This window comes from Mustela nigripes, chromosome 1, assembly GCF_022355385.1.
Source record: "Mustela nigripes isolate SB6536 chromosome 1, MUSNIG.SB6536, whole genome shotgun sequence".
Taxonomy (NCBI): domain Eukaryota; kingdom Metazoa; phylum Chordata; class Mammalia; order Carnivora; family Mustelidae; genus Mustela; species Mustela nigripes.
This window is the reverse complement of record NC_081557.1, coordinates 10,662,613-10,690,022: the sequence shown is the minus strand read 5'-3', so window position 1 is coordinate 10,690,022 and position 27,410 is coordinate 10,662,613. Positions and strand designations below refer to the sequence as shown.

Below are 27,410 nucleotides of genomic sequence, written 5' to 3'. Positions count from 1 at the left end.
CCTTTTGAAAGAGGGTGGAAGAAACAAAAATTTGAGAGATAAAACAGGTGGAGTTTGGCTCCTTTCCCAATCCCTTAGTATGTTACCTTGGGCAATGTAGTCTTTCTGTACCTCAGTTTTGGGACTACAGAATTGTTAAAAGGATAGAACTGTTTAATAGATATTAAAACAAAGCACTCTTGAACACAGGTACTGGGATTTGTTTTCATATACATCATCTATTTATTTTTGTAGATTCTACTTGTAATCAAACTGACAAGGAAGTTGGCCTTCTGGAAAACTGGACTATCCTTCACCGGGATCTAGGGCCAGGATATGCTCTAGAATTCTGAGACTCTATGACTCAATGACTGTGATTCTGTGGTTCTAGGAGTGAGAAGAGCAGGCTCATTGCTAAGGACTCCATGTGAAACTGATGGAAGACCATGATTTTTGCTGCAATGTTCAATCACTCACTCTTTTAATAGAGTTCTACCATTGAAACATGGAGTCATCATCCGAGGTCAAAAGATCGACCCATGTCATCACTGTACAACCAAATGATAAAGTACTAACTGCATTTCCCTACAGACCTCATGCCTCACTGTTGGATTTTCTGAAGGGAGAACCAAAAGTCTTAGGGGTAAGTCCTCTCCCATCCATTGGTTTTCCTGGAAGGGTGAAAAGAAGCTATTTTTCCAGGTGTGACCATATGGATGCTTTTTCAGGGAGGGATTTGATTCCCCTTCTTTTCTCTCACCTTTTGTCTGTAATGTTTCCTTCTTGATTAATCATAAAAACCTCTAAGTCACTTGCTTGTACAAATAACTCGATCTTCAGTAGAAGAGCCAATATGTAGCCAATAATACCATTTCCCTAGATTTTGATAAACAAGAGAAATAAATATTCTGCTTGGAAAATGCCCACAGTTTGCCTTAGAAATGTCTTATTTATAAGCATGCCTTGGAGATGCTTCTGGGGGCTTATGGAACTCTGGGAAATAGAGTATTTATTTATTTATTTAGAAAGCATCTTTATTTTTCTTCCATTTAAATTCAATTAGCCAACATATAGTACATCATTAGTTTTAGATGTAGAATTAAGTTAATCATCAGCTGCACATAACACTCAGTGCTCTTCTCATCACCTGCTCTCCTTAATGCCCACCACCCAGTTATGCCGTCCCCCCACCTACCTCCCCTCCAACAACCCTGTTTGTTTCCTGTACTTAAGAGTTTCTTATGGTTTTTTCCCCCTCTTTGATTTCTTCCCATTGACTTTTCCCTCCCTTCCTCTCTGATCCTCTGCTCTGTTTCTTATGCTCCACATATAATTGAAACCATATAATTGTCTTTCTCTTATTGACTTATTTCGCTTAGCATAAGCAATCAATGTAAATTTCATCCTTTTTATGGCCGAGTAATATTCTATTGTAGATATAGACCACATCTTCTTTACCCATTCAGCTGTTGATGGACATCTGGGCTCCTTTCACAGTTTGGCTATAACTTCCTAATACTGAGGAAATCCTGAGCGTGTTTCATGAGGAGTTAGTACTGCTCCCTGAATCCTAGCAGAGAGGATGCAGGAAACTGGTATAATTTTTCCAAATATTTTACTGAGGCAGTGACCTCAGGGTGTAACACCTTCCATGGAGCTAAAAGCCACCCATGGAGAGGTTAAACTTCCCCTTTGTGCTGTCATTGGCATTGGGAGTTCTTTGAAAATTATATTCAAAGCTCCATAGTGAGCCACGAGGTAGAAAAAAAAAATTTTCAATCATAAATGTACCCAGAGGAGGGCTGTACACAGAGCCTCCATCCCTGGTACAAAAGGAAAATACACAACCTGTGGTACAGTGCTCCACAGCTGTGGCCTGGGGAAAACCCAGAATGCTTGAGGAGAAACTCTGTCCTGAGAAGAACTGCCAACCCCAAGACCACCATGGTGCAGACTCCTAACAGGCTGATGAACCCACCGGATTAGTCTCACCTCTAGACAAGCCTTTGCCCAAAGAGCAGATGAGACAGAGAGCTCACCCCAGCTTCTACACTCTAGATCAGCAAACTTCAGACTTTAAGAGAAGTGGACTTGAGCCTTAACTCCAAAAGCATAAACTGAATGTGGAAAATATGTGCGATGGGGGGTGGGGATGATAGGATGCTGGAGCTACAGAAGGGCCACCCTGAAGAAGCTTGCAAGTAGGTCAGGTTTATAGTTAAATCTAGTGCAAGGTAAATTGGCAATAGAGGGGATATAATAGGTAGGGAAGGATGAGAGTGAGGAATGTGAAGGACCCAGGTAAGCATGATGAGGAAAGAGACAGAGGACTTTTTGCAAATCTCAAGGGCGTTGGCACACGGAAGAGGAAGGCGTTCATGTGGAGGGAGGTGTGACATAAAAATAGCAGGATGCCTCAGGAACCTAGAAGAGTCCAAAGAGGCTGGGGCACTTGTGATCTCATGGACCCATTTCTTTCCTCACAGGCTATCCAGATCCTCCTGGCACTGATCATTTTGGGCGTCGGAACTATATTTGCATTTAATTACATCAGTTTCTCCCAGAAATTCCCCCTCGTTTTCCTCACAGGATATCCGTTCTGGGGAGCACTTGTTGTGAGTATTCTCAGGAGGTTTTGACAAATTACAATCAAGACTGGTTTAAGCTACCTCAGGTCCTGGAATAATGAATCCTATGAATATGGTCCCCAAGGAGACCAGATAGCCAGTCCCTTCTTGGCAAGAGAAGTCACTCCATCTGGTCATTGCACTACCAGCATCACAACAGTGCACTTCTAGGTGTACAGTGTTTAAAAGTTTCCAAAGCCCTGTGTGTAGGATAAGTCATCTGCTCCTTACTACCAATGGGAGATCAGATGGGCAAATATCCAACTTTCTCTTTTGCAAATACAGAATTGGAGTTTGAGAGTAGATAATAATTCTTACTTGAGTGTAGTTGACACACAATATTACGTTAGTTTCAGGTGTACAACAGGGTAATTTGACAAGTTTATACATTATGCTATGCTCACCGTAAGTGTAGCTGCCATCCATCACCATACATCTCTAACTCAGTACCATTGACTATATGCCTTATGCTGTGTCATTTACTCCTATGACTTATTCATTCCATAACTGGAAGTCTGTTTTTCCCTCTCCTTTTCACCCATTTTCTCCATTCCCCCACCCCCTCCCCTCTGGCAACTGTTTTGTTCTCTGTATTTATAGGTCTGAATCTGCTTTTTGTTTGTTCATTCAATTTTTTTTAGATTCCACATATGAGTGAAGTCACATTATATCTCTTTTTCCGTGTGACTTATTTCACTCATACTTTCTAGTCCCATCCATGTTGTCTCAAATGGCACAAACTCATCCTTTTCAATACTGTGTAATATTCCACTGTATATACCACATCTTCCTTATCAATTTGTCTATCAGTAGACACTTAGGTTGCTTCCATATCTTGGTGGTTGTAAATAATGCTGCAATAAACATAAGGGTGCATATATATATTTTTTGAATTAGCGTTTTCTTGTTTTCTTGATAAATAATGGTGGAATTACTATATCATACAGTTTTTCTATTTTTAATTTTTTAGAGAACCTCCACACTATTTTCCACAGTGGCATTACATGAGAGTTCCTTTTTCTCCACATTCTCATCGAGACTTGTTATTTCTTATCTTTTTTATTTTAGTCATCTTAACAGGTATAAGATGATATCCCAATTATGGTTTTGATTTGCTCTTTTCATGTGTCTGTTGGCCATGTATATGTCTTCTTTGGGAAAATGTCTATTCAGTTCCTCTGCCCATTTTTTAATCACATTGTTTGCTTTTTGTGTGTGTGTGTGTTGAGTTGTGTAAATTCTTTTTATATTTTGGATATTAATCCCTTATTGGATATATCATTTGCAAAAATCTTCTCCCATTCAGTAGGTTATCTTTTAAAATTTTGTTGATGGTTTCCTTCACTGTGCAAAAGCTTTTATTTTGAGGTAATCCCAATAATTTTATTTTTGCTTTTGTTAAACCCTTGCCTTAGGAGACACGTCCAGAAAAATGTTTCTATGGCCAGTGTCAGAAGAATTACTGCCTATGTTCCCTTCTAAGATTTTTATAGTTTCAGGTTTAGGTGTTTAATCCATTTTGAGTTTATTTTTGTACATGGTGCTAAAGAAAGTGGCCCAGTTTCATTCTTTTTTACATGTAGCTGCCCAGTTTTCCCAGCATCATTCATTGAAGAGGCTGTCTTTTACCCATTATTTATTCTTCCCTCTTTTGTCACAGATTAACTGAACCTATAATCATAGGTTTCTTTCTGAGCTCTCTATGATCTCTATGTCTATTTTTGTGCCGGTACCATACTGTTTTAATTACTGCAACTTTGTATGATATCTTGAAATCTGGAACTGTGATACCTCCAGCTTGTTTTTCTTTCTCAAGATTGCTTTGGCTGTTCAGGGTCTTTTGTGGTTCCAAACAAATTCAGTACTTCTGTATTATTTGTTCTAGTTCTGTGAAAAATGTTGGATATTTTGATGAGGATTACCATGGCCAAGATATAAGAGCACCCTGAGGGTCCATAGATAGGTAGACTCTTTACATTCCAGATAAATAAGTGGCATGAGAAATTCTCCCTCCATCAGCTAGAGCAGACACAGCTCACCTGTCCCTTCTCTCCACCAGGCCCAGAGCCCAGAATTATCTTCCTGTTTAGAGCCCAGCCAGGCAAAACATCTGGGTGGTATGTCTGGGACGTTAAGGAGGAGGCTGACTCTTCCGCTGCCCCTGGCAAAAGGGATGTTGTTCAGTGCTGCCTATGCCCAACACAATATTTCATCTTATATCAGTGCCTACTATTCTTCCTCCTTGATGCTCAGGTCGAAAGACTATACGGTCGAGGAGAGTCACGGACATATAGACTACAATAGAATCTCCAAAGGAAATTACAATATGCGATATTACAATATAATTTACTTTGGAGATTATATTGTAAGGGAGTCAAGGACATCACCTGTTAACTTTTATATCTTTTCTTCTTAACAGTATGTTGTTACAGGATGCCTTATCACAGGAGCACATGAAAAGGGAAAATGCCAGGTAAGTTACTTTTGTAACTTCTTTGTAATTTATGACCTTCTACTTGCTTTACATCATCTTTGTATATAAAGTCTTTCGTAAGAAAGGATCTCCCAGGAAAATCTTTAGACACCAAATCTGCAGTTCAGGACAGTGCTATTTGTGTCAAGGTGAAGGCCATCAGCCTTCACCCTTCCACTGGTTCCCATTTCCCTAGGGTCAAGTATTGTGAGAGAGTTATTTGTTGGAAACCAGTCTACATTCCTCTAACTCAATGGTTCTTAACTGGGAATAATTTTGCCTCCTCCCCCAGAAATATCTGACAGTATCTGAAGACATTTTTAGTTGTCACAACTGGGTTGCAGGGTACTATTGTTACCCAGGCGTAGAAGTCAGGAATGTGCCTAAACATCCTAAAGTGCACAATAAAGTCCATCATTACAAAAAATAAATGATCTAGCCCAAAATGTCTGTAGTGCCAAGTTTGGGAAACTCGATTCTAACCAAAAACAGTCCCAGGATCGCTGTAATCTCCCTGCCCCTCACCCCTACCTACAGATTTTCTTTGGGACCTGCCCAAAGTCTGAAGGAAAGAGTCTGACATTGATGCCAGATCATTCTGGGATAGAATCAAGGCTAACACTCATTCCTGTGTCAACTTAGAGGGAAAAGTACCTAAAGTACCTACTTCAAAGGGTTATTCTGAGAATTTAATAAGATATTACATATAGGAGTGCCTGGGTGGCTCAGGGGCTTCAGCGTCTGCCTTTGGCTCAGGTCATGATTTCAGGGTCCTGGGATCAAGCCCTGCATTGGTTTTCCTGCTCAGTAGGGAGTCTGCGTTTCCCTCTCCCTCTGTTCCTCACCCCTGCTCGTGCTCTCTCTCACTCTGCTCTCTCTCTCAAATAAACAAAATCTTTTTTAAAAAAGATATTATGTATAAAAGATACTTGACATTTGTACTCCTTTCTAACAACTCATTTTTTTTTTTTTTAGTGTTAATGCTTCATTTCCGTTTATTTAATCAACTTCCTTAGCTTATATACAGCAGGGTGACCAATAAGGGGTCAAGCAATGGGGAGAGCCAATGAGAGTCCTGTTACTATGCTGATTAAATTTGATACAGCCAACTCATTTTTTTAAGGCTCTGGAGATGTAAGGGTTCTTTTAAAGCCATTTTAACTGTGTTTTTATGATCCTTTGCCACTTTCCTCTAAGGATAGTGACAGACCATAGGAAAGTTCTGAGAGCATGAAAGCCACCATCTCTCTCTACCTGTAGAAATAAATACAGACAATGCAGATAGGTCCAGATGCTGTTCTTCCCACCATATCGATTCCCTTCAGAGCTCAGGAATAAACTAAGGGTAGGCAGACCCATCCCCCACTCACTGAGAGCTGCACAGATGAAGGCAGGCAGGAAAACATGGTGCAAGAACCCTGAATTTTGGGCATCAGAAGGTCCGGTTTTCCATCCCAGCTCTTCCACCAACTGCAGGATTACTCACAATCACTTAGTCTCTGAATCTTATTCAGCTGTCATGTGGGGATAAGCAGTGGTCTGCCTACATCACAAAACCATAATGAGGATCAGATAAGACAAAGGCTGGGATATTTTTTGTAGACCATAGAGCCAAAAGCACATGGGGGATTGCTTACTTAGAAATTTTTGTCCATTAAACGTCCTATGGGAGCCAGAACAGAGCTCAGAAAGAGCGAAAAACTGAGGATTGATAGAAACAACATTTGTATGTCCCTGTGCATTTTCTACCGAAAATGCCTGTGTGTAGTAAAGACCTGGGTATGGGCTAAGCATGAAGTCATAGGTATGCTTCTAAGTCCTGCCACACTAAGCCACAGCTTCTGGACAAGACAGGCTCTGTAAATGCACCACTGCCTTGCCCATCACAACAGGCATACATAAATCAAGAAGAGTAATGATCTACTGAATTGAGATATGGGGCTTTTCTTTGTTTTTCCTTTATAAAAGCAATAGCATGACCATTCACAGACCTCTACTCCCTGGGGCAAATAACACATTATATGTTAATAAAAATAATTTTAAAAATTAAAAAAAAATAAATAAAAAAGCAATAGCAGTGCTGGGAGTAGGTATGAATAAGACAGTTCCCCCTTCCTGGCATTTTCTTTTCCTAAGGCAGTGCTGGGACACATAGTTGGGGCACACTGAACACTTGTTAAAATAAGTGAATAAGTGGATAAATTAGTGACATTATTCTCATTTTTTTGAGGGTAAAAATTGAGATTTCCAAGGGATTAAGTTACCTTGTACAAGGTCCTAGTTTAATAGGACTGAAAATCAGGTCTAATTATAAGGCGAAGATAGTTCCTGACACACCATTTTGCTTGTAGATTATGAAAGACCATGTAATAGGACAGAGTGAATGTTTTCTTTAGCATTAGCCATAGAGCATTCCTTCTTCTCTACCTGTCCTCATTCTTGTCTTCCTAGCTCATTCTAAAACTTAGTTTCTCTTCTGAATTCAATGAATCAGGATTTAACATCATGCTTTTCAGGCATACTGACTTGACAAAGGAATTCATCCCTGAGGAGTATCTGGAAAGACAAAGGCACTAAGAATTTCTTACAAGGTATTTTTGGTTTGGGTTGGGTTTTATTTATTTTAATATTATTTCAAAAACTATTTTTCAGAGACAAGGTATCATGGTCATGAATGTCATCAGTTGCTTGGCTGCAGTGGCTGGGATTACTCTAACCATTATCAGCTACAGATATCAACACAAGTATTGTCAGACGCCTTCCCTCGAGGGAATATGTGTCATAGGTAGAGTTCTTTTCAATGTAAGTGGTCCTACTCTGTAACGTGAATCTGTACAATCTTATTTGAACTACGTTCACGATGCATCAAGTCATTAATTTTGATTCCAAGAATGGAAGTTGAGTTAGCATTTGAGCTGACTGTTGAGAACTATATTGTGATTCAGGATCTGAATCTGACTTTTGTAAGTTCTCTGAGCCCCAGTTTTCTTTTGTGGAAAATGAAGATGTTAAAAATATGTCCTGCATTGGGTTGTCATGAGGATTACTTAAATTAGAACACCGTCTGTCACAGTGTAAACAGTCAATAGGTTTTGGTTATTACCATTATTACTGACATAGATTGGATTAAATTTTGCCTTTAAAGAATCAGTGAGGACAAAATGATCTAAAAAGTTTACCCAACTGGGGCACCTGGTTGCCTTAGTTGGTTAAGCGGCTGCCTTTGGCTAAGGTCATGATCTCAATGAACTGTTATCAAACCCAGCATTGCATGGGTCTCTCTGATCAGTGAGGAGTCTGCCTCTCCCTCTCCCTCGGTCCCTCCCCTAGCTTGTGCCCTCTCTCACATGATCTCTCTCTCTCTCTCAAATAAATAAATAAAATCCTTAAAAAATAAAGTTTACCCAATTAATACTAAAAACAAAATATAGTGGGAGCCACTTAATAGGTGTTTGAGCTACTTAATAAAGTATTCTAATAATTTTAGAACATAAGTTATTTTACACAAATGTAACAATTTTATTCATTACAGCAGACAAGATGTATCATTATTGCCAGGAAATACAACTGTAGGTGTAGTTTTCAGTATTTATCTAGTAAGCATTCAATGACATCATTTTTATGAATGTCAAGGACTCCAAAAGGCCTTGCCCTTTACTTCCCCAATAAAATCCTGGCTTTCATTTTATTTCTGTCAGCCACATCTTGAAGGATTTGTTCCTAAAATGTTAATGAGATTTGACCTGCTTGGATGGAAGTGAAAAAGAATCACAGGAAATGTCTCCCCCCAAAAAGAAGGAAAGAGAGAAGAGCTACCTGTTCCTGGATACAAGATCTTATTTATCCTTATAATCATCCATAAAAGCGAGCCTAAAGAATGCTCATATATTCTGAGATAAATTCCAGAATTAGACTCAAAAAAAGTTACTAAGGAAAGCCAGAAAACTATATGAGGAACATAATATTGTCCTAATTGGGCCAAGACATAGAGCATTATAATCCCTTACTCTTTTATCTAGTGGACAGGAGACCACTACTGTACATTATGTTAGTAATGTAAGTATCAGGAAGTTAGTAAGTATCAGGAAGAAACTGTACACTGAAAGTGCTAAATGTCCAGATTTTTGACTCTGCTCAGATGGCAACTGCAGGATTAGTTTCTGTATATATAATCAGGGAGAATCTGTTCCAAAATCTCAGGTGTATGATGCTGCTATTCCTTGGTGTAATTTAAATGTCACAAATAAACTTTAAAAAAAAAAAAAAAAGCCAGATCAGTGGGCTCTAGACATCTCCTGAATGGACCTCTGTCTCCAAGACCAATCCACTGTCTACACCATGACCAAAGCCATCATTTAAAAATGCAAGTCTGATGGCCTAGAAATAAGTGACTTTTTGTGAAACACAGAATTAAAATCCAAATCTTAAAAGGCTTACAAGACCCTGTAACACCTACCTAGCCTACCTTTCCAACACTGTTCCAGGTCTTTATCTTTCTTACTCCTCACATCCGGTACTTCTCAAATTCCTTAATGTGTTAAATACTCACTGTCCCAGGACCATAAGACCAGCTTTCTCTTGCTTCCAGTGTTTTCTGGCCTGGTTCCAACCCTTTTCCACACCTCCCCCAATTAAAACTCCTCCTTGTTCTTGAACCTCAGAAGTCCTTCCTGATTGCCCTCTACCCCTCCCAGTACAGGCTTGTTGGGATCTCCCATTATAGTAGGGTGTAGTTCCAATACTTACTTATGACGCTTATCACAACTTAGTTAAGTAAATAATTGTCTAATTATTTTCCACTGTCTGCCTCCCTTATTATGATCTAAGTTCCACAATGACCAGGGGTGGTCTATCTTCCCCAACAGCAAATTTATAGTAGACACTTCATACATTTCAGTTTTACCAACAAATGGGAGAATACCCAACCCTCTGAATGTACTGCAGCGAGACCAAGGTTCAGACAAACCCAGTTCTTTGGCCAGGTTAAGTGTGGCCTGACTGCACCCAGTTCTTACAGTGCCCTCAGCCCAAGCTTTCTGGACACCATGCTACTTCTTACCCTGATTTTTGATCTAGCTCTTAACTTAAAGCAGAGTGTGCAAAACAGCAATCTGTGGGCTATATCCAGCCTGCAGATATGTTCTATTTGGTACACACAAGTCAATGAATAGCTGGAAAATTTCACATTAAAAATATGCATATCCAGCTTCGTTAGGAAAGAAAAAAAAACATCATGGGGCCCATGTTCCCACATGGTTAACTATTGCTCAGAACTGATTAATGGAAACATTCTAGGAATACCCTTATTCTCTACTGTCTTGCCTCCTAACTGTTCCACTCATTTGGGATGGTTGCCTGGCTCCTATAAGCACTGGAGTTTGTTACCTCTGCTTATCAAAAAGACATAAGATGAAAATTGTTCAATCATTGATGGCTATGGGAGCATATAAAACGTGAGTTTTCCCCTAGCTGGTCATACAGTATAAATAGTCTTTGGCTTATATCTTTAAAATGATACAGCTTTCATTCCAAACGCCATCCTCATTACTTGCAGGGAATCTTGTCGGTCTTACTGATCATCAGCATAGTGGAGCTCAGCATCGCGGTGACTATCGCCTCCTTCAGAAGCAAGTGCTGGACAAACTCTGATGAGGTGCGTTCAGTGTTGTTAGAAGAATGGGTTCCAGCTGGGATGCTGCAAGATGACCTCTGGCCTATTAGTTGCCAGAGCACTATTCTCAGATGCTGAACTAGAAATTATAGAGGGTCAAGGAGAGAAAAGCTTAACATTGATGGCTCATTCCGCACTGGGAGATAATGATGCTTCTTTTTCCTGCCCTCTACAATATCCCGTAGACTCTGTTCAGACACAGCTCCTTATCTCCCTGACAAAATAAATGAAGAGAAACAGACTTAATGGGAACCTATATTATTATGTCATGGGGAGCTTATTCCTAGGCCATAAGGGTGTGTGAGACAATCCCCTCATCAGAGTGGAAGCAGAAAAGAAAAATATTTAACAGTGATACTTATCAAACCTATCAAGGCTCCCTATTTGACCTATGAAAGAACTAAAGCACAAAGAGCACCCTCTCCGGTGTCACAGAACATCAGGGTTTTGACTAAAATAAAGAGGGTCCAGAACCTGTTCTCTAAATCCCAAAAAACAGTTCCACACCCTGTGTTAGGTGGTTTTTTTTTTCTTTTTTATATTAATTTTATAGAAGTATAGTTTATTAACAGTCTAATTTACCCATTTTAAGAATACCTAATCCAAGGGGCGCCTGGGTGGCTTAGTGGGTTAAAGCCTCTGCCTTCGGCTCAGGTCATGATCTCAGGGTCCTGGGATCCATCCCCACATCGGGCTCTCTGGTCATTGGGGAGCTTCCTTCTCCCTCTCCCTCTGCTGTTCCCTTGTTTGTGCTCGCTCGCTCTCTCTCTTTCCAATAAATAAATAAATCTTAAAAAAATATTTAGTGCATTCCTATCACTCCAAAAGATTCTCTGGAACCTCTTCACAGTCAGTATCTCTCTCTCTCTTTTTTTTTAAAGATTTTATTTATTTATTTGACAGACAGAGACCACAAGTAGGCAGAGAGGCAGGCAGAGAGAGAGGAGGAAGCAGGCTCCCTGCTGAGCAGAGAGCCCGATGCGGGGCTCAATCCTAGGACCCTGAGACCATGACCTGAGCCGAAAGCAGAGGCTTTAACCCACTGAGCCACCCAGGCGCCCCAGTTATCTCTGTCTTGATTAGTTTTTACTTTTTCAAATTCATGTACATGGATTATAAATAAGTCCTCTTTTTTGTGTGTGTCTGGGCTCCTTTCTCCAAGCAACACTTTCATGAGCTTCACCCATGATGTTGCATGTATCAATACTGTGTTCCTTTTACGTGAGGGCACGCCACAATTTGCTTATCCATGTACTTCCTGACGGGCACTTGATTGCCAGGAACATTTGAGTTCATGTCTTTGTGTAGACATGTGGTTTCATTTCTCTTGGAGCATCATATCTTGGATTTGGTTGCTAGGTCAGATGGCAAGGGGACGTTTAACTTTGTAAGAAAATGTCAAACAGTTCTCCAAAGCGGCTGTATCATTTTGCACTCTTATCAGCAATATATGAGAGGTATATAACATTGATGGTTCACTCTACCTTTTGAGATAACTATGTTTCTTTTTCCTGTCTTCTCTGCTATCCAGTCATCTCTGTTCAGATATAGCTCCTTTTCTCCCTGCCAGGCTGCTCCATATAAATACCGACACTTGGAATTGCCAGTTATATTAATAACTTTGCTTTTCTAGTGGGCATATAGTGGAATCTCATTGTAGTTTTAATTTGCATTTCCCTGATGACATTATGTCAATGACTATTTTTGTGTTTATTGTCCATTTGTATATCTTTTTTTTTTTTTTTTTGGAGATGTGTGTTCAAATCGTTAGCCAACTTTTATTACATTATCTTATTGAGTTATAAGAACTTAAATGATTCTTAATAAAAGTCCTTTTTTGAAATAGGTGTATTGCTAACATTTTTCCCAGGCTTGGTTTGCCTTTTTATTTTCTTAATTGTTTCTTTCAAATAACAAATTTGTTGAAGTCCAATTTATGACTTATTTTCTTTTATGGTTAGTCCTTTTTGTGTTTTAACAAAGCTTTCCCTATACCAAGATTGTGAAGATTTTCTTCTCTATTTTCTTGTAGAATTAGCTTTTGTATTTAGGTCTATAACAGATTTCAAGTTAACTTTTACATGCTATGCAGCAGTAAGGTAAGACGTTCATGCAACCCCCCCACCATAGAGATACCCAGCTGTGCCAATGCTATTTGTTGGAAAATGCATTGGTTTCCCCCATTACCTTGGTACATTGGCTGAAAATCAACTGACCTCTTATCTATAGGTCTCTTGTGGATGCTACCTTGTCCCAATTGATCTATATGTCTATTCTTCCACATATTCCACACTGTCCTAATTCCTGCAGCTTTAGTATAGTAACCTTTTTTTATTGTGGTAAAATATACATAACATACTAGTTATCATTTTAGTCATTTGTTAAATATACATCCAGTGGCATTAAATATATTCAGAATGATGTGAAACCGTCACCACTAGCTATGCCCAAACTTTTCCATTATCCCAGTACGATCTCTGTGCCCATAAACACTATGCCCCTTTCCTCCTCCTTCCAGCCCCTGGTAGCTTCTAGTCTATTTTATGTTTCTCCATCTACTTTCCATTATCTACTGATTATTCAAATAATTCATAAAAGTGGAATCATATAATACTTTTCCTTCGGTATCTGTTTTACTCTACTAATAATGTTTTTCAGGTTCATTAATATTCATCTATCAAAATTTCATTCCTTTTATGGATGAACAGTGGTCCATTTTGTGTATATTTCACATTTTGTCTAGCTTCAATTATTGATGGACACCACTTTTTTGTACCATTTGGCTATTGTGAAAAATGTCTGTGGGAATATTGGTGTACAAATATCTGTTCTAGTCAATTATTTTGGATACATATCTAAGAGTGTAATTCCTGAGTCATGTGGTAGTTCTGTATTTAACTTTTGGAGAAACTGCAAAAACGTTTTGACAATGGCTGCATCATTTTACATTCCCATCAGGAGTGCACAAGGGTTCCAGTTTCTCCACATCCTCATGAACATTTGCTATTTCCGATCTTTTCATTATAATAACCATCTTAATGGGTATGTTGTGGTAGACAGCTCATCATGATTTTGATTTGAACTTCCCAGCAATTAGTGATGTTGAGCACCTGCTCATGTACCTATTGATTGTATATCTTCTTTGGAGAAATGTTTATTATATTCCTTTCCACATTTTTTAAAAGATTTTATTTATTTATTTGACAGATGAGATCACAAGTAGGCAGAGAGGCAGACAGAGAGAGAAAGGGAGAAGCAGGCTCCCTGATGAGCAGAGAGCCTGATGTGGGGCTCAATCCTAGGACCCTGAGATCATGACCCGAGCCGAAGGCAGAGGCTTTAACCCACTGAGCCACCCAAGTGCCCCTCCTTTGCACGTTTTTAATTGGATTATTTTGATGTTGTTGTTGAACTGTAGGAGTTCTTTTTTATATTCTAGATATTAACCCCTTAGTTGGTATATGATTTGTAAATATCCTCTGTCATTCTCTAAGTAGTCTTTTTCTCTTCTTGGCAGCATTTTCTGATGCACGACCGTTCTTAATTCTGATGAGGTTCAATTACTACTTGTTTCTTTTGTTGTCTGTGCTTTTAGTGTCATATCCATGAAATCACTGCCAAATCCAATGTCATGAAGAATTCCCTCAATATTTTCTATGAGTTTTGTAGATTTGGCTACTTTTAGCACTAGATTTTTTTTATCCATTTTGGGTTCAACTTTATATATGGTGTAAGGAAAGGTTCTAAATTCATTTTTTGCATGTGGATATATGGTTTTCCAGCACTGTTTGTTGAGACTATCCTTTCCCCTACTGAATGGTCTTAGCACTCTTGTCAAAAATCTGTCTATGAGGTGGCACAGTCAGTTGAGCATCGGACTCTTGGTTTCAGCTCAGGTCATGATCTTGGGGTCATGGGACGGAGCTCTGTGTCAGGATCCATGCTCAGGGCAGAATCTGCTTGGGATTCTCTCTCCCTCTCCCTCTGCCCCTTCCCATACACTCTCTCTCTCCCTCAAATAAATCTTTTTTAAAAAATCCATCTACCATACATAAGAGTTTATTTCTTGACTCTGTGTTTGACTCCATTTGTCTATATGTCTGCCTTTATGCCAGAACCATACTGTCTTATTTACTGTAGTTGGGATTAAGTTTCATAGTTGGGAAGTGTGATTCTTTCAACATTATTTTTTTCCAAGATGTTTTTTGACCACTTGGGCCCTCTGGAATTCCATATGAATCTGAGAAATGATTTTGCCATTTTTGAGAAAAAGGCTGTTGGAATTTTAATAGGAACACTGACAATTTTCTATCCTTGCAATGTCTTTATCTGGCTTTGGTATCAGAGTAAAGTCAGCCTCATAGCATGAATTGGAAATTTTCCCCTTCTCTTCAGTTTTTTAGAAGCATTAAGAGAAGGAGTAGTATTAATTCTTCTTTAATATTTGTGAATTTTTCAGTTTTCCTTATATTATTAGTTTCTGTCTTCATCCAGGTATGGACAGAAAAGGTACTTTGTATAGTATCTTTTAAATCTATCAAGACTTGTTCTGTGACATACTATGTAGTCTATCCTGAAGAATGTCCCACGTGAATGTGCTTTTTGCTGTTGTTGGTTGGAATGTTCAGTTCACGTCTGTCAAGTCTAATTGGTTTACTGTGTTGTTTAACTCTCTGTTTCTGTACTTATCATCTGTCTGGTCATTCTACGAATTTTGAAAGTGGAGTGTAGAAGCTTCCAACTATTCTGGTCAAATAGTCTATCTCTCTCTTGCACTTTACCAATTTTGCTTCATATATTTCGAGGGTCTGTTATCAGATGTGTAAACGTTTTTAATTGTTATATCCTCATCTTCTATTGAAACTTTTATTAATATATAAAGTCCTTCATTGTCTCCTACAATTTTTTTGGTTTAAAGTTTATCTGATATTAGTGTAGCCCCTCCCCAAGCTTTCCTTTGGTTGCTATTTGCATCGAATAATTTTTCAATAATTTCACTTTCAATCTCTTTGTGCCTTTGGAGCTACAGTGAGTCTCTTGTACACAGTATATAACTGAACTGTTTTGTTTTGTTTTAATCCATTTAGCCAATCCCTGTCTCTTGACTGGAGAGTTTAAACCTTTCACATTTAAAGTAAATACTAGCAAAGAAGAAGAACTACCATTTTGGGTTTCCTATATACCTTATAGCAAGACACTTGGACTCTGTTCACTTTTGTAAATTCTTATTCTGTTCCTCAATAATTCCTCAATAATTTCAATTGTTCTATCTTCAAGTTCATTGGTTATTTCTTCTGCTTCCTCAAATCTGTTTTGGAACCCCTTAGTGTATATTTTATTGTACTTTTTGGCTCCAGAAACTCCTTTGAGTTCTGTTTTATAATTTATATCTCCTTATTGATATTCTCATTTTGTTCATACATCATTTTCCTATGACTTTCTTTAGCCCTTTTAGCATCCTTATTATAGTTGTTTGAAAGTCTTTGTCTCATAAACACGAAGTCTGGGCTTTCTTGGGTATGTTTGTGTTCATTAGTTTTGTTCCACTGAATAGACCATACTTTCCTGATTCTTTGTATACCTTCTTTTATTGAAAAGTCATTATTTGAATCTTATAATGTGTTAACTCTGGAAATCAGATTATCCATCTGCCTTAGGGTTTTGCTGGGTGGTTTTGCTTGTTTGTTTTTATTGTTGTAAAACATCTCTGTGCCAGAGATAAGCCTGAGAGGAAAGCTTCAGGTCTTCTCATTTTCTGGGGATGCATGGTGGGTTTCTACATTCTCCCATAAATACCATTGTTTTTAAATATCAAGAAAACAAAATTAACCCAAAACCCAAGCAAAAATAGTTGGAAGTTGAATAATTTCCTCTACAAACTGTTGCAGCCAATATGGGTCAAAATAATGGCACCTAGCCTCTGTGCCTACATATCAGTGATCAGAAGCAGCAATCCACAGTAAGAATACAGAAAACTTGATATTTGGAAAACATGACCCTAATTGCCTACCCTGGCTCCAGCAGCATGGGTTGCCACCTCCCAGCTGCCTGTCAGGGACTTGGAGTGAGAGATAAGTAGTCACTACCTTGCTAAAGGTTTATATTGACAGACAAAAAGCCATGAATCTACCAGCCAAGCTTTCATCTGGATGCTGCAAGTGTTCACATAGAATCCAGAGTTGCAAAATAGTTATTTCAGAGTGCTTCTACCAGTACAACTGTTGTCTCTGAACAGGCAGATTCTAGGAGCTTCCTATTCTGTTTTCTTCTCTGAGGTTCCCCTAGAATAATTCTTAAAATCACATAGTGTCAATCTTCTAAATTTGTTGTTTTCAAAATCATTTTTGGCTAGCCTACATCCTATAGATTTCCATATAAGTTTTAGAATTAGTTTATCAATTCCTTAAAAAATGTTGTTAGGCTTTTGACTGGAGTTTCACTAGACTTATAAATGATTTAGGAAACATTTATTTATTAGTAATATTTAGTCTGCTTGCCCATGTCATAGAATGCATCTACATTTTCTTACATTTCATTTGATTTCTCTCAGCAATATATTGTAGTTTTCATATTTTGTTAAATTTATCCCTAAGTATTTCATGTTTTTTCTTGTTATTGTACATGTATTTTAAAACTTTATTTTCCTAGTATCTATTCCTACATATAGAAATGCAATTTATTTTTATATACCAGCATACTAAGACTTTAATAAACTTATTAATTCTAGTAGCATTTATATAGATTTCCTAGAATTTTCTAAGTAGACAATGGTTATACTAGTAAATAAAAACATTTTTATCTGCAAATTTTATTCCTTATTTTTCTTGATTTTTGCACCGTGTAGAGCCTCCAGCACAATTTTTTTTTAATGCTGAGTATAGCCAATCTTCTCGTGTTCAAAACCATAGATTGAAAGTTTTACATTTTACCTTTAAATATGATGTTACCTATAGGGTTTTCATAAACTAAATTTATCCTCATTTGTAGGCAACTTTTTTTTTTATCATGAAGGAGCATCAACTTTTATCATTTTTCATGTCAAGCTTGCGTTTTTATAATATTATCTCAGCCCAGGTATTTGATGTGTTGTTCTTTTCTTGATACAACCACAGGAGAATACAAAACCCTTTAGGAGCAATATTAAAACAAATTACTCACACTGAATAACTACTCAATTTAATTCCACAAAAAGGGCTTTTTAATGGCATAGCAATCTGCAAAGTACAGCAGAGAATACAAAGGTACTATGTAATATGCACTCTGAACTCAAAAAGAGGAAAGGGAATGGGAACTCTTAGTATTTATGAATTAAGTTCTCTGTGCCAATCACCATGCCTAAAGCATTATTTTATATAGTCTTCAGCCACCCTGGAATAAGGTCGTGAAGTGCTTATCATAAAGAAGCATGTATTAGAAATTAGGATAGATTAGATGGAGAGAAAAGCACAGAATCCAGAATTCAACTGCAGTATATGACTCCTAGACACTGGCTGAACTCAGTTCTCTCAAATAACCTCATAGGAATATTATATGTATTACTTGAGACGACTTTGGAAACTTATCCAGCACCTGGTAATCACTGATGAGTACATTTAAAGTTATACACTTAAAATCTTGAATAAAGTTAAAGAACTTATAATTCATGCTTCTAAATCTTTTAACAAGTGAAAAAAAAATTACTCTTCAAATGAAACAAAGGTTTGAGGATGAGTAAAAATGTATCACATAAGTACCCTTCCAATGGTGATAAAATATAGATGTGAAAACCAATTAGAAGTTGGGAATGACAATGTGTAATATAAGAGAACATGAAGATTCATTTTAGACCAGCCATCAATCAAATAGGCAACCATAATTAGGTCATTTAATCACTCAGAATTCCAATCACTTCATCAAATAGAACAAGTAGTCTATTCTGACTCTGTGGTTGACCTTAGAAAGGACACAGGCTGACAGGACTCAGTAGATTGGTCTGTAATGTCAACCACTCTCAAAAAAAAAAAAAAAAAGGGAAAACGAGAAAATGGGAAGAATGAGCAGCATTGGCTAAAGATTGTATCGGCTGCTGTCATTTAGTTGTTTAAAAAATTTCCATAGATCTCACTTGTCTGTAGAGGAAAGCTCAAATTTCCTGGCACAGGGTCTTGGTACATTCATGTTGCTATAACAAAAATACCACGGACTAGGTAGCTTGAATAACAAAAACTTCTCCGAGTTCTGGAGGCTGGAAGTGCAAGATCAGAGTGCTAGTAGATTCAGAGCCTGGTGGGTGCCCACTTCTTGGTTCATAGATGCCATGTTCTCACTGTGTCTTCACATGAAGGGAAGGGAAAGGTCACTATCTGGGTTTCTTTTTATAAAAACTCATAATCTAATCATGTCCCAAAGGCCCCACCTCCAAATACCATCACACTGGGGATTAAGTTTAAGTTACAAATTTAGGGGGAACACATTCAATCCATAGTATTCCATCCCTTCCCACTCCCCAAATTCATGTCCTTTTCATATATTATTTATATATTATTTCCATCCCAATAGGCCCACAAGTTTTATCTTTTTTCAGCACTAACTTTAAAGTCAAGTCCAAAGTCTCATATAAGTATCATCTAAATCAGATAGGGGTAAGACTGAACATACGATCCATCCTGAAGCAAATTTCCCTCTAGCTGTGAACCTATGAAACCAAACATGTTATGACACTGAACTTCCAAAATACAATGGTATATTCTTCTAAAAGGGAGAAATCGCAAAAAAAAAATTTTTTTTTTAATTTAACAAATATAAGAAGTTCAAGTCCCACTTATGGCTAAAGCCTAACAGGGCAGAACAAACCTTAAGGCAAGAATAATCCTCTTTGACTCAATGCTCTGCCTTCCAAGCTCACTGGGGAGTGACATCTTCACTGTGGCTTAGCATTAAGGCACCACAGTAACTCTTCACCTGAGGTCTACCCCTGCAGCTGCTCTCTGCCTGGGCCCTGTGGCTCTCCTGGGCAGGAGTCCCATGCCTGTAGCTCTTCTGGGTTGGGGTCCCAAACCCATGGCTCTGTCGGAGAAGCACTGTCTTTTAAAATCTCAGTGGAAGTGGTCATGATCCCATGGCTCAGCTGGTTGCAGTCATGCAGCAGGACTCTGCAGTGGCCCAACTCGGAGACACTGAGAAGGGGCATCCTGGATTAGCTTGAAACCAGAGAGGTGGTCTTATCCTTCAAAAGCATTCTTCTCCCAGGGCCCTTTACTCTGGGCGCATGATAGGAGTGGCGGCCCTGATGCTCTCTGAATGTCATTCTTGCATTGTTTTGGAGAACATGTTCTGGCTATTGTTGAGATGGCTGATCCATACCAGTTTCTTCATTGAACAAGTCACTTGGTCAGATTCTTAGTGTTCTCATTTTCTGCAGTATGGTTAAACTGGGAATCTTCCAAACAATTAAGTCCTGTTTCCTTTTTGCTTAACAATTCCATTTTTAAGTAATTTCTCTCTTCTCACATTTTATTATTAGCTGTCCAAAGGAGATAAGTCTCACATTCAGCACTGTTTAGAAATAGCTTCAGCTTGGTGATTCACAGACCTGTACCCCTGGGGATAAAAATATATGTTTATAAAAAATAAAAAATTTTATTAAAAAAAAAAGAAATAGCTTCAGCTAAATTTCATTATTTATTTCATAAAATACTTATTATTCATTATTAATAATATCATTTACTACATGAAATTTCATCACTTTATTCACTATTACAAGTTTTACCTTCCATAAAACACTAGAACACAAATATAATTCGGCCAAGTTCTTTGCCACTTTACAGCCAAGATCGCTTTTCTTCTAGTTTCTAATAACATAGTCTTCATTGGTGTCTGAGATCTCATCAGAATGACCTTTATCTTTCATATTTCCACCAACATCTCGTTCAGGATTACTTAGATATTCTCTAAGAAAATAGATTTTATCTCTCTGGCTCTCCTTTTTTCTTCCTGGGCCCTCACCATAATTGTCCTTAATGGTCCATTCACAGCAATATAAGCTTTTTCTGGTATGCACCTCCAAACTCTTCCAGTCTCCAAACATTATCCAGTTCCAAATCTGCTTCTACATTTTTAGATATTTGTTACGGAAGCACTCCCACTTCTTGGTATCTATTTATGCCTTAGTTCATTCAGGCTGCTATACCAAAGATAGAGGGCCTTGAACAACAAATATATACTACTCATAGTTCTGAAACCTGCGAAGTCAAAGATCAAAACTGGTATATTCAGAGTCCTGGTTCATAGCTGGTAATCTCACTGTGTCTTTGAATAGAGTACGGGGCAAGGGGGCTCTTTGGGGTCCTCTTACAAGGGCACTAACTCCATGGTACAAGGGCTCCAGCCCCATAATCTAATCTCCCTCCCAAAGAGCCTACCTCTAAATACCATCACATTGGAGATTAGGTTTCAACATACAAATCTGGAGACACACAAACATTCAATTTACAGCGCCTAGCATACTATCTAACAATATCTAACTGCTTACCATCTGCCATGACACAATGCTGCATCATAACCTGCTGTTTTATTACTCACTATTTCTTTCTACCTGGATTTCTATTTTTATTTTGCTTCATCTGACCTTTTTGCCTAAGGAATTTCCTACCCATCCATCAAGACATGGATCAAATACCACTCCTTAATGAAGCATTTCCTGGAACTCAAATTTAGGTCACCTTCTTCATTCCCATAAAGCACTTAATACTGATTTCTATAATAACATTTGCTAAATTGTATTGCTATCTATTTATATCTTAGTATATCTATCCATTGTGAGCACCTAATAGAAAAAACCTACATCTAATTATTTTTATCTCCAGAATCTCATTCATCTAGTAGGTGGACAGTAAATCATTATAAAACTGAATGTATGAGTGGCACATTCAGTTAAGCATTGGACTCTTGGTTTCAGTTCAGGTCTGATCTCAAGGTCAGACCTTGAGACTGAGCCCACATTCAGTGCAGAGTCTGCTTGAGTTTCTCTCTCCTTTATCCTCTGCCCCTCCCTACTGCTCTTTCTCTCACTGAAAGAAATAATCTTTTTTTTTAACTGATTATATGAATACCAAGTAGATAATTTTAAATTTTTGAGATGCTTTATAATATTAAGTATGGGAAGAATATTTCAGAAAATCTTAATCAAATTCCCTCTTTTCAATATTTGATATAGTGGTGGGTGATGACTTGTTCAAAATAAAACCAATGAGTTGATGACAAAGGCAGTGCTGGTAATGGTATTTGTTTTCTGACTCCTTGTGTAGATGTTATATTCTGTGTGCTATCTTAAGGCAGAGATGAAAAATCATTTGTGAATACAAGAAGAAAAGAACATCAAAAGTTGGTTGTTACATTAATGTTTTCCCTATCCCTTGGTTTTATAGATTGTATTTTTCTTGCCTTCGGATATTACTCAAGATAGTGAAACATCTGCCCCTGAAGAAAATGCTACAATACAATTTGAGCTTCAAGAACAGTCTTCTACTGATATAGCAACAACAAACAAGCAACCTGTTTTCATTGGAGGCTATGCTTTCTTCAAGTTAAGAATCTCAAGAAATCCTTTAGTCTTTCGACATTCAAGGAGGGGAGGCAGCAATATTTACTATACATCTTCTGTATCTATGCTAGACGAACAACATAAAAATAACCCTCCACCTTCACAACTTCAAGAAGAACAAACTAAACTGAAAGTTTTGCCTCTCACAGAGGAGAAGAAGCCCACCAAAAATATTCCATACACTGAACAACTGAAAGATGAAGACCTAAAATCTGCTGTCACACAACCCCCCAAAAAGCAAACCCAATTGCTGCAGTCCTCAGCTTCACCAATCCAAGTTTTTCCATCCCACTCTAAAAAACTCCAGGCGTTACCACCCAAAGACTTGCTACCCCAAGCTCTGCCAGTACAAGCCCCAAAACCCTATGTCACACAGCCTCATGGCCTGACATCGGAAGACATGCCATACCAAGACATACCATACCAAGATGTACAATCCCTAGACCTCCCATCTCAGAAGGCAGCATACCAAGACATATCATACCGGAATCCACCATACCAAGATACACCATCTAAAAACATGGCACCCCAAGACATGCTATCCCCATATGCACCAGCCCAAGGCATAACTAACCAAGATCTGATTTCCCAAGTACCAGCTCTGCCAGCACAAGTCGTGCTATTTGAAGCTCCAACATTCCATGCTGTACAGTCCTCTAATATTCAACGCTTAGATCAGCAGTCCCTTCAACAACAAAATCAGCAATTTATGCAGGTAGCATATCAAGACATGCAATCAGAAGTCAAGTTATTGACCCAAGAATGGAAATCCAAGGAGGAATTCCACAGCAGGAAATCCTCAAAGTGGCAAGCCTTAGACTGGCAAAACAAAAATTCACAACCTCCAAAGTCACAGAATTTAGAGCAGCAAGACAAAGCCTTGCAATATGCAAAACAGAAATCCCCAGACCTACAAATTCAAGGCCAAGAATCCCCAAAAAGGAAATCCCTAGATGATCACATCAAGGGCTGGTTATCCCCAAAGAGGCAGTCCACAGATAAGCAAATCCAAGTTAAGCAAGACAAACAATACCCAGATCAGCAATCTGAAGGCCAGCTGGTCCTATGGGAACAACCCCAAAAGCAACTATCCCCATATGGACAAGAAGAAGATCAACAGGACAAAGAGAAGCAATCCCTGAAAAAACAATACAAAGAAAGACAAGAAAGAGCTCTACAGGTTTATAAGGGACAATCCCTTGTGAAACATATGCAGCAAGCTGAAGACCTGCAAGTCAAAGAGCAGCTACATCAAGATGGACAATTCCAAATCCAGGAATACCAAGGCCGGCAATTTTTAGACCAAAGGTCCCAAGATTGGAGTTCAAGAGTTCAAGGCTGGAGAAGCAAAGATTGGAAAGTGCAGGAAGCGCAATTAGAAATGCCACGTTCCCTAAAGTGGGAATCTCAAATTCGGCAAACCCAAGATCTAGTAGAGGAAGGATCCCTAAAGCAGACCGCTCTACAACAAGAAGTCCAAGCTGTGCATGCCATAACTCGACAACAATTACAAAGCATTCCGTTTCAAGACAGTCAGGATCAAGATAAGAACCAACAAGACCGTAAATCCACAGATACCCAAAAAGAAGATATGCAGATAGATACCATGCAAACAAGAGACAACAAACCAACAAGCATGAAGCTTGAGAGCCAAAACCTATACAACCTGCAGTGGGAAGACAAAAAGCCAGATTTTAAGTGTAGTTCCTCCCGCCAAAGCTCAGTGCAAGACACACAGTTCACTTCTGCATCTGATATAAATTCAGAACAAGATGTGCAGAAAGACATTTCAATTTGCTCAGCTTCATACCAAGAAGATATTCCTTTAATTTCCACCTCATGTTACACAAAAGACCAACAGCAATCTGAAGACTCTGACTAACGGGCAAAATCTACCCAAATGCCACACTGCTCCTAATTATGGAACCAAAATAAGGAAAAACAATATAGTCTCCTCCAACCTATGTTCTCAAGTATAGTTGCTACCTTATTCACTCAGCAGAAAACAAAGGGCATGCAGAACACGCAAAGGATTTGTCCTTAAAATAAAATGGCAACGAATATTAATGCTATATCAGTACTTTCTGTGTTTGAAGGAGTAATTCACATTTAAACACTCTTACTAGTGTGAGTGTTTCAATTTATGATCACCAATTCATTTTACAACCAAATACATTTTTATTGAATAGTTCACATACAAAATTAATTGCAGGTATACAACATAGTGATCTGACAATTGTATACATTATAAAATGCTCACCACAGTACCTGTAGTTACCATCTGTCACCATACAAAGGGATTGCAATATTATTGACTATATTCCCTCTGCTGTGCTTTTCATCCTCATGATTTATTTTAAAACTGGAAACTTGTACCTCTTAATTCCCTTCACCTATTTCACCCACCCTCCACCAAACCACCAGTTTGTTCTCTATTTGTGAGTCTATTTCTGTTTTACAATTTAATATTTAACGAACTTACTTTTCCATGGTGCCACAATTCCTTGCCTCCTCCCCTGTGTATTACAGGGGCTCAGTAAGTCAACCAGGAAGAAGTCCAGGTAGGCTTTCGAAGAGCACAAGAGCCAAGAGGCAGTGAGAAAAATCAATAACACCATTCCCTTGCTTTGCTGTTTCCAATCACCCACCCAACTCCTCACTCCACAAATCTGTGTTGAGGATATATGCTCTAAGTTTGTCCAATTGTTAATGAGATGTAATGTGGCAATGGATACAGACTGTAGTGTACAGGGAGAGGATAAAACATACCTAGGGATAGGAAAAGTAGGAGGCAGGGAATGGCAGAGATGCAGATGTTGTAATAAACTGTCACATACTGAAGATCTGCTCACTTCTGCATGCCTGCACTCATTTCTAATTTCTCAACACTTATAACATCAAAGGACAAAGGAAATTGACCTTTGGTTGTCTGTTTTGTGTTCAAAAACGTTGAGTTACTCTGCATCCTCCAAGGCTATCAACATTTCTTCAATTTCTTAAGTTGAAATTGGAGTTGCTAACCACCCCTTCTCTCTGCGGTGTTCATCACTTGTTGGATTCTGCATTTTTCTTCCCATTTCAAAAAGTCTAAAATTAGTGTTTCCAGGGATTTCTCTCCATCTTTCTCCTTTTTTGAAATCACATACACTCTCATAATTCTCTCATATCCTTGTGAATAACCCCAGCTGTGTCTTCAGCAGAATTCCACAAAAAGGCTTGCTTTAAGAAGGCATTCAATCATTTTTAAAAACCTAAGCTCTCCAACTAGAGGTGAATGGTAGAATAATGAGGCATGGAGCTGGAGAGACTGACAATCCGCTCCTTGCCACTTTTGCCTCTGTAGTAAGGATGAGTCACCTGAATCCCGAGTTAGGTTCAACCTTGGTAGGGTCCTTACCTTACCCATTCCTACATGGTTGCCACTTTGTATTCAACTCACTCCGAATAATACTAATAATTCCCCCTTTTGCTTCAGCTAGATTAGCACATATTTATGTGGTGTTTGTTATGTTTAACTTTTAGTCCACAAATGCTGGTGTTCAGTAAATAGATATTTACAACTCTAAATCATATTCTTTGAGAATCCAACGCATGCAGTCAGTTCTGCCTATTTTTCTCCACACCCATCCAACACACACACACACACACACAGAGAGAGAGAGAGAGAGATACACCCAAGCACAGGGTCTTGTGGTCTTAAAACAATGTAAGTCATTGTAGGGGTGATTCCTGTCATTAATGACTAGTCCACACCTCTTACACTGAGAAACTCATTGTCTCAATTCCTATTAGATCCAAAGTGTCCTCTGAATTTGATGCTTATATAACACACTTGGAATTTTTTCCCCAAATTGCAAAAATGCAGTGCCTAGGGCTGGACTTAAAATGTGAAAACGTGATAAAGTTGAAAACCATCCTCTCTGAGGTTTTTTCATTCTACTGAGAATGCTAGGGAGCAAGTCAGAAGTCCTCAATGCCCCCCCGGGCCCACAGGCAACTTTCCAATCTGCAAGAATTCCACTTTTCTCTGCTTTTCAAAGGCATTTTTGCCCCCACCCCTTTCTTTCTTTTTTTGAAATACCTTGTACTGTCCCATCAATAAATTTGGGTCTAGAGCTGACAAAATCAGATGTGTTTAGGAGCTGATAAAGGAATGTAAATGTGTAAAATAGCTGTTTATAAAACAAGGTGAAAAGGGATATAGGGAGCCAGAGCATTTATGATTTACTTAAAGGCAACCTATTTTTCTTTCTGAAACTAACTTACTCCTATTTTAGGTTAGGTTTGTTTTGGTAAAACTAGAAGAATTGATTTTTCAGATGCTATCTTACACCTACAGGTCCCAAGAACTGGTTGGAAGGGAGAAGACATTTACAAGTGATATATCCAATAAGGTGTTAATATCTGATATATATAAAGAATTCATACAACTCAACACAAAAAAGGCCCAAACAATCTGATTTAAAAAATGGGCCTATGACCTCAATAGACATTTCCCCAAGAAGACATACAGATGGCCAACATGAGAAGATGCTCAACATCACTAATCACTGTTAGGGTCCATGATCAAAGGAACAAGAACTGACACAAAGCAAAAATCAAACAAAGCTTTATTTCGTGCCAAGCATCAAAAATCAAACTGACTGGTAGGGGCCATCTCTTACGAAGAGACAACAATGATGATCCCAACAAGGTTACTCCCAAGAAGGTCGTTCCAGTTGAGGCTGCTCTGGATGAGGCTGCTCCGCAGATGAGGCCACTCCCAGGACAAGGCTGCTCCCCAGACAGGGCCGCTCCCCGGACAGGGGCTACTCCAGCGAGACCACTCCCCGGACAAGGCCGCTCCCAAGAAGAGGCCACCACACCGGACAAGGCCGCTCCCTGACAAGGCTCCTCCCCAGACGAGGCCTGTCTGGATGAGGCTGCTCGGGTGGAGGCTGCAGGCCAACAGCGCCACTCCCCGGCAAAGGACGCTCTGGACGAGGCCATTTCCTGACGGGGCTGCTCCAGGCGAGGCCTCTCCCCAGACGATGCTGCTCCTGACTAGGCCGCTCACGGAGGCGGCCTCACGTGGAGGAA

General features: G+C 38.8%; 1 protein-coding gene across 1 annotated transcript; it reads left to right on the top strand.

Moving 5' to 3' along the window:
• Positions 1–484: 484 nt before the first annotated feature.
• Positions 485–24,213, top strand: MS4A14 (membrane spanning 4-domains A14). The gene is made up of 7 exons (XM_059374754.1): positions 485–622; positions 2,466–2,594; positions 5,026–5,079; positions 7,732–7,881; positions 10,634–10,732; positions 22,156–22,768; positions 22,859–24,213. The coding sequence occupies exons 1-7, from the start codon at positions 485–487 to the stop codon at positions 24,211–24,213; spliced, it is 2,538 nt and encodes an 845-aa protein (XP_059230737.1).
• The last annotated feature ends 3,197 nt before the right edge of the window (positions 24,214–27,410 follow it).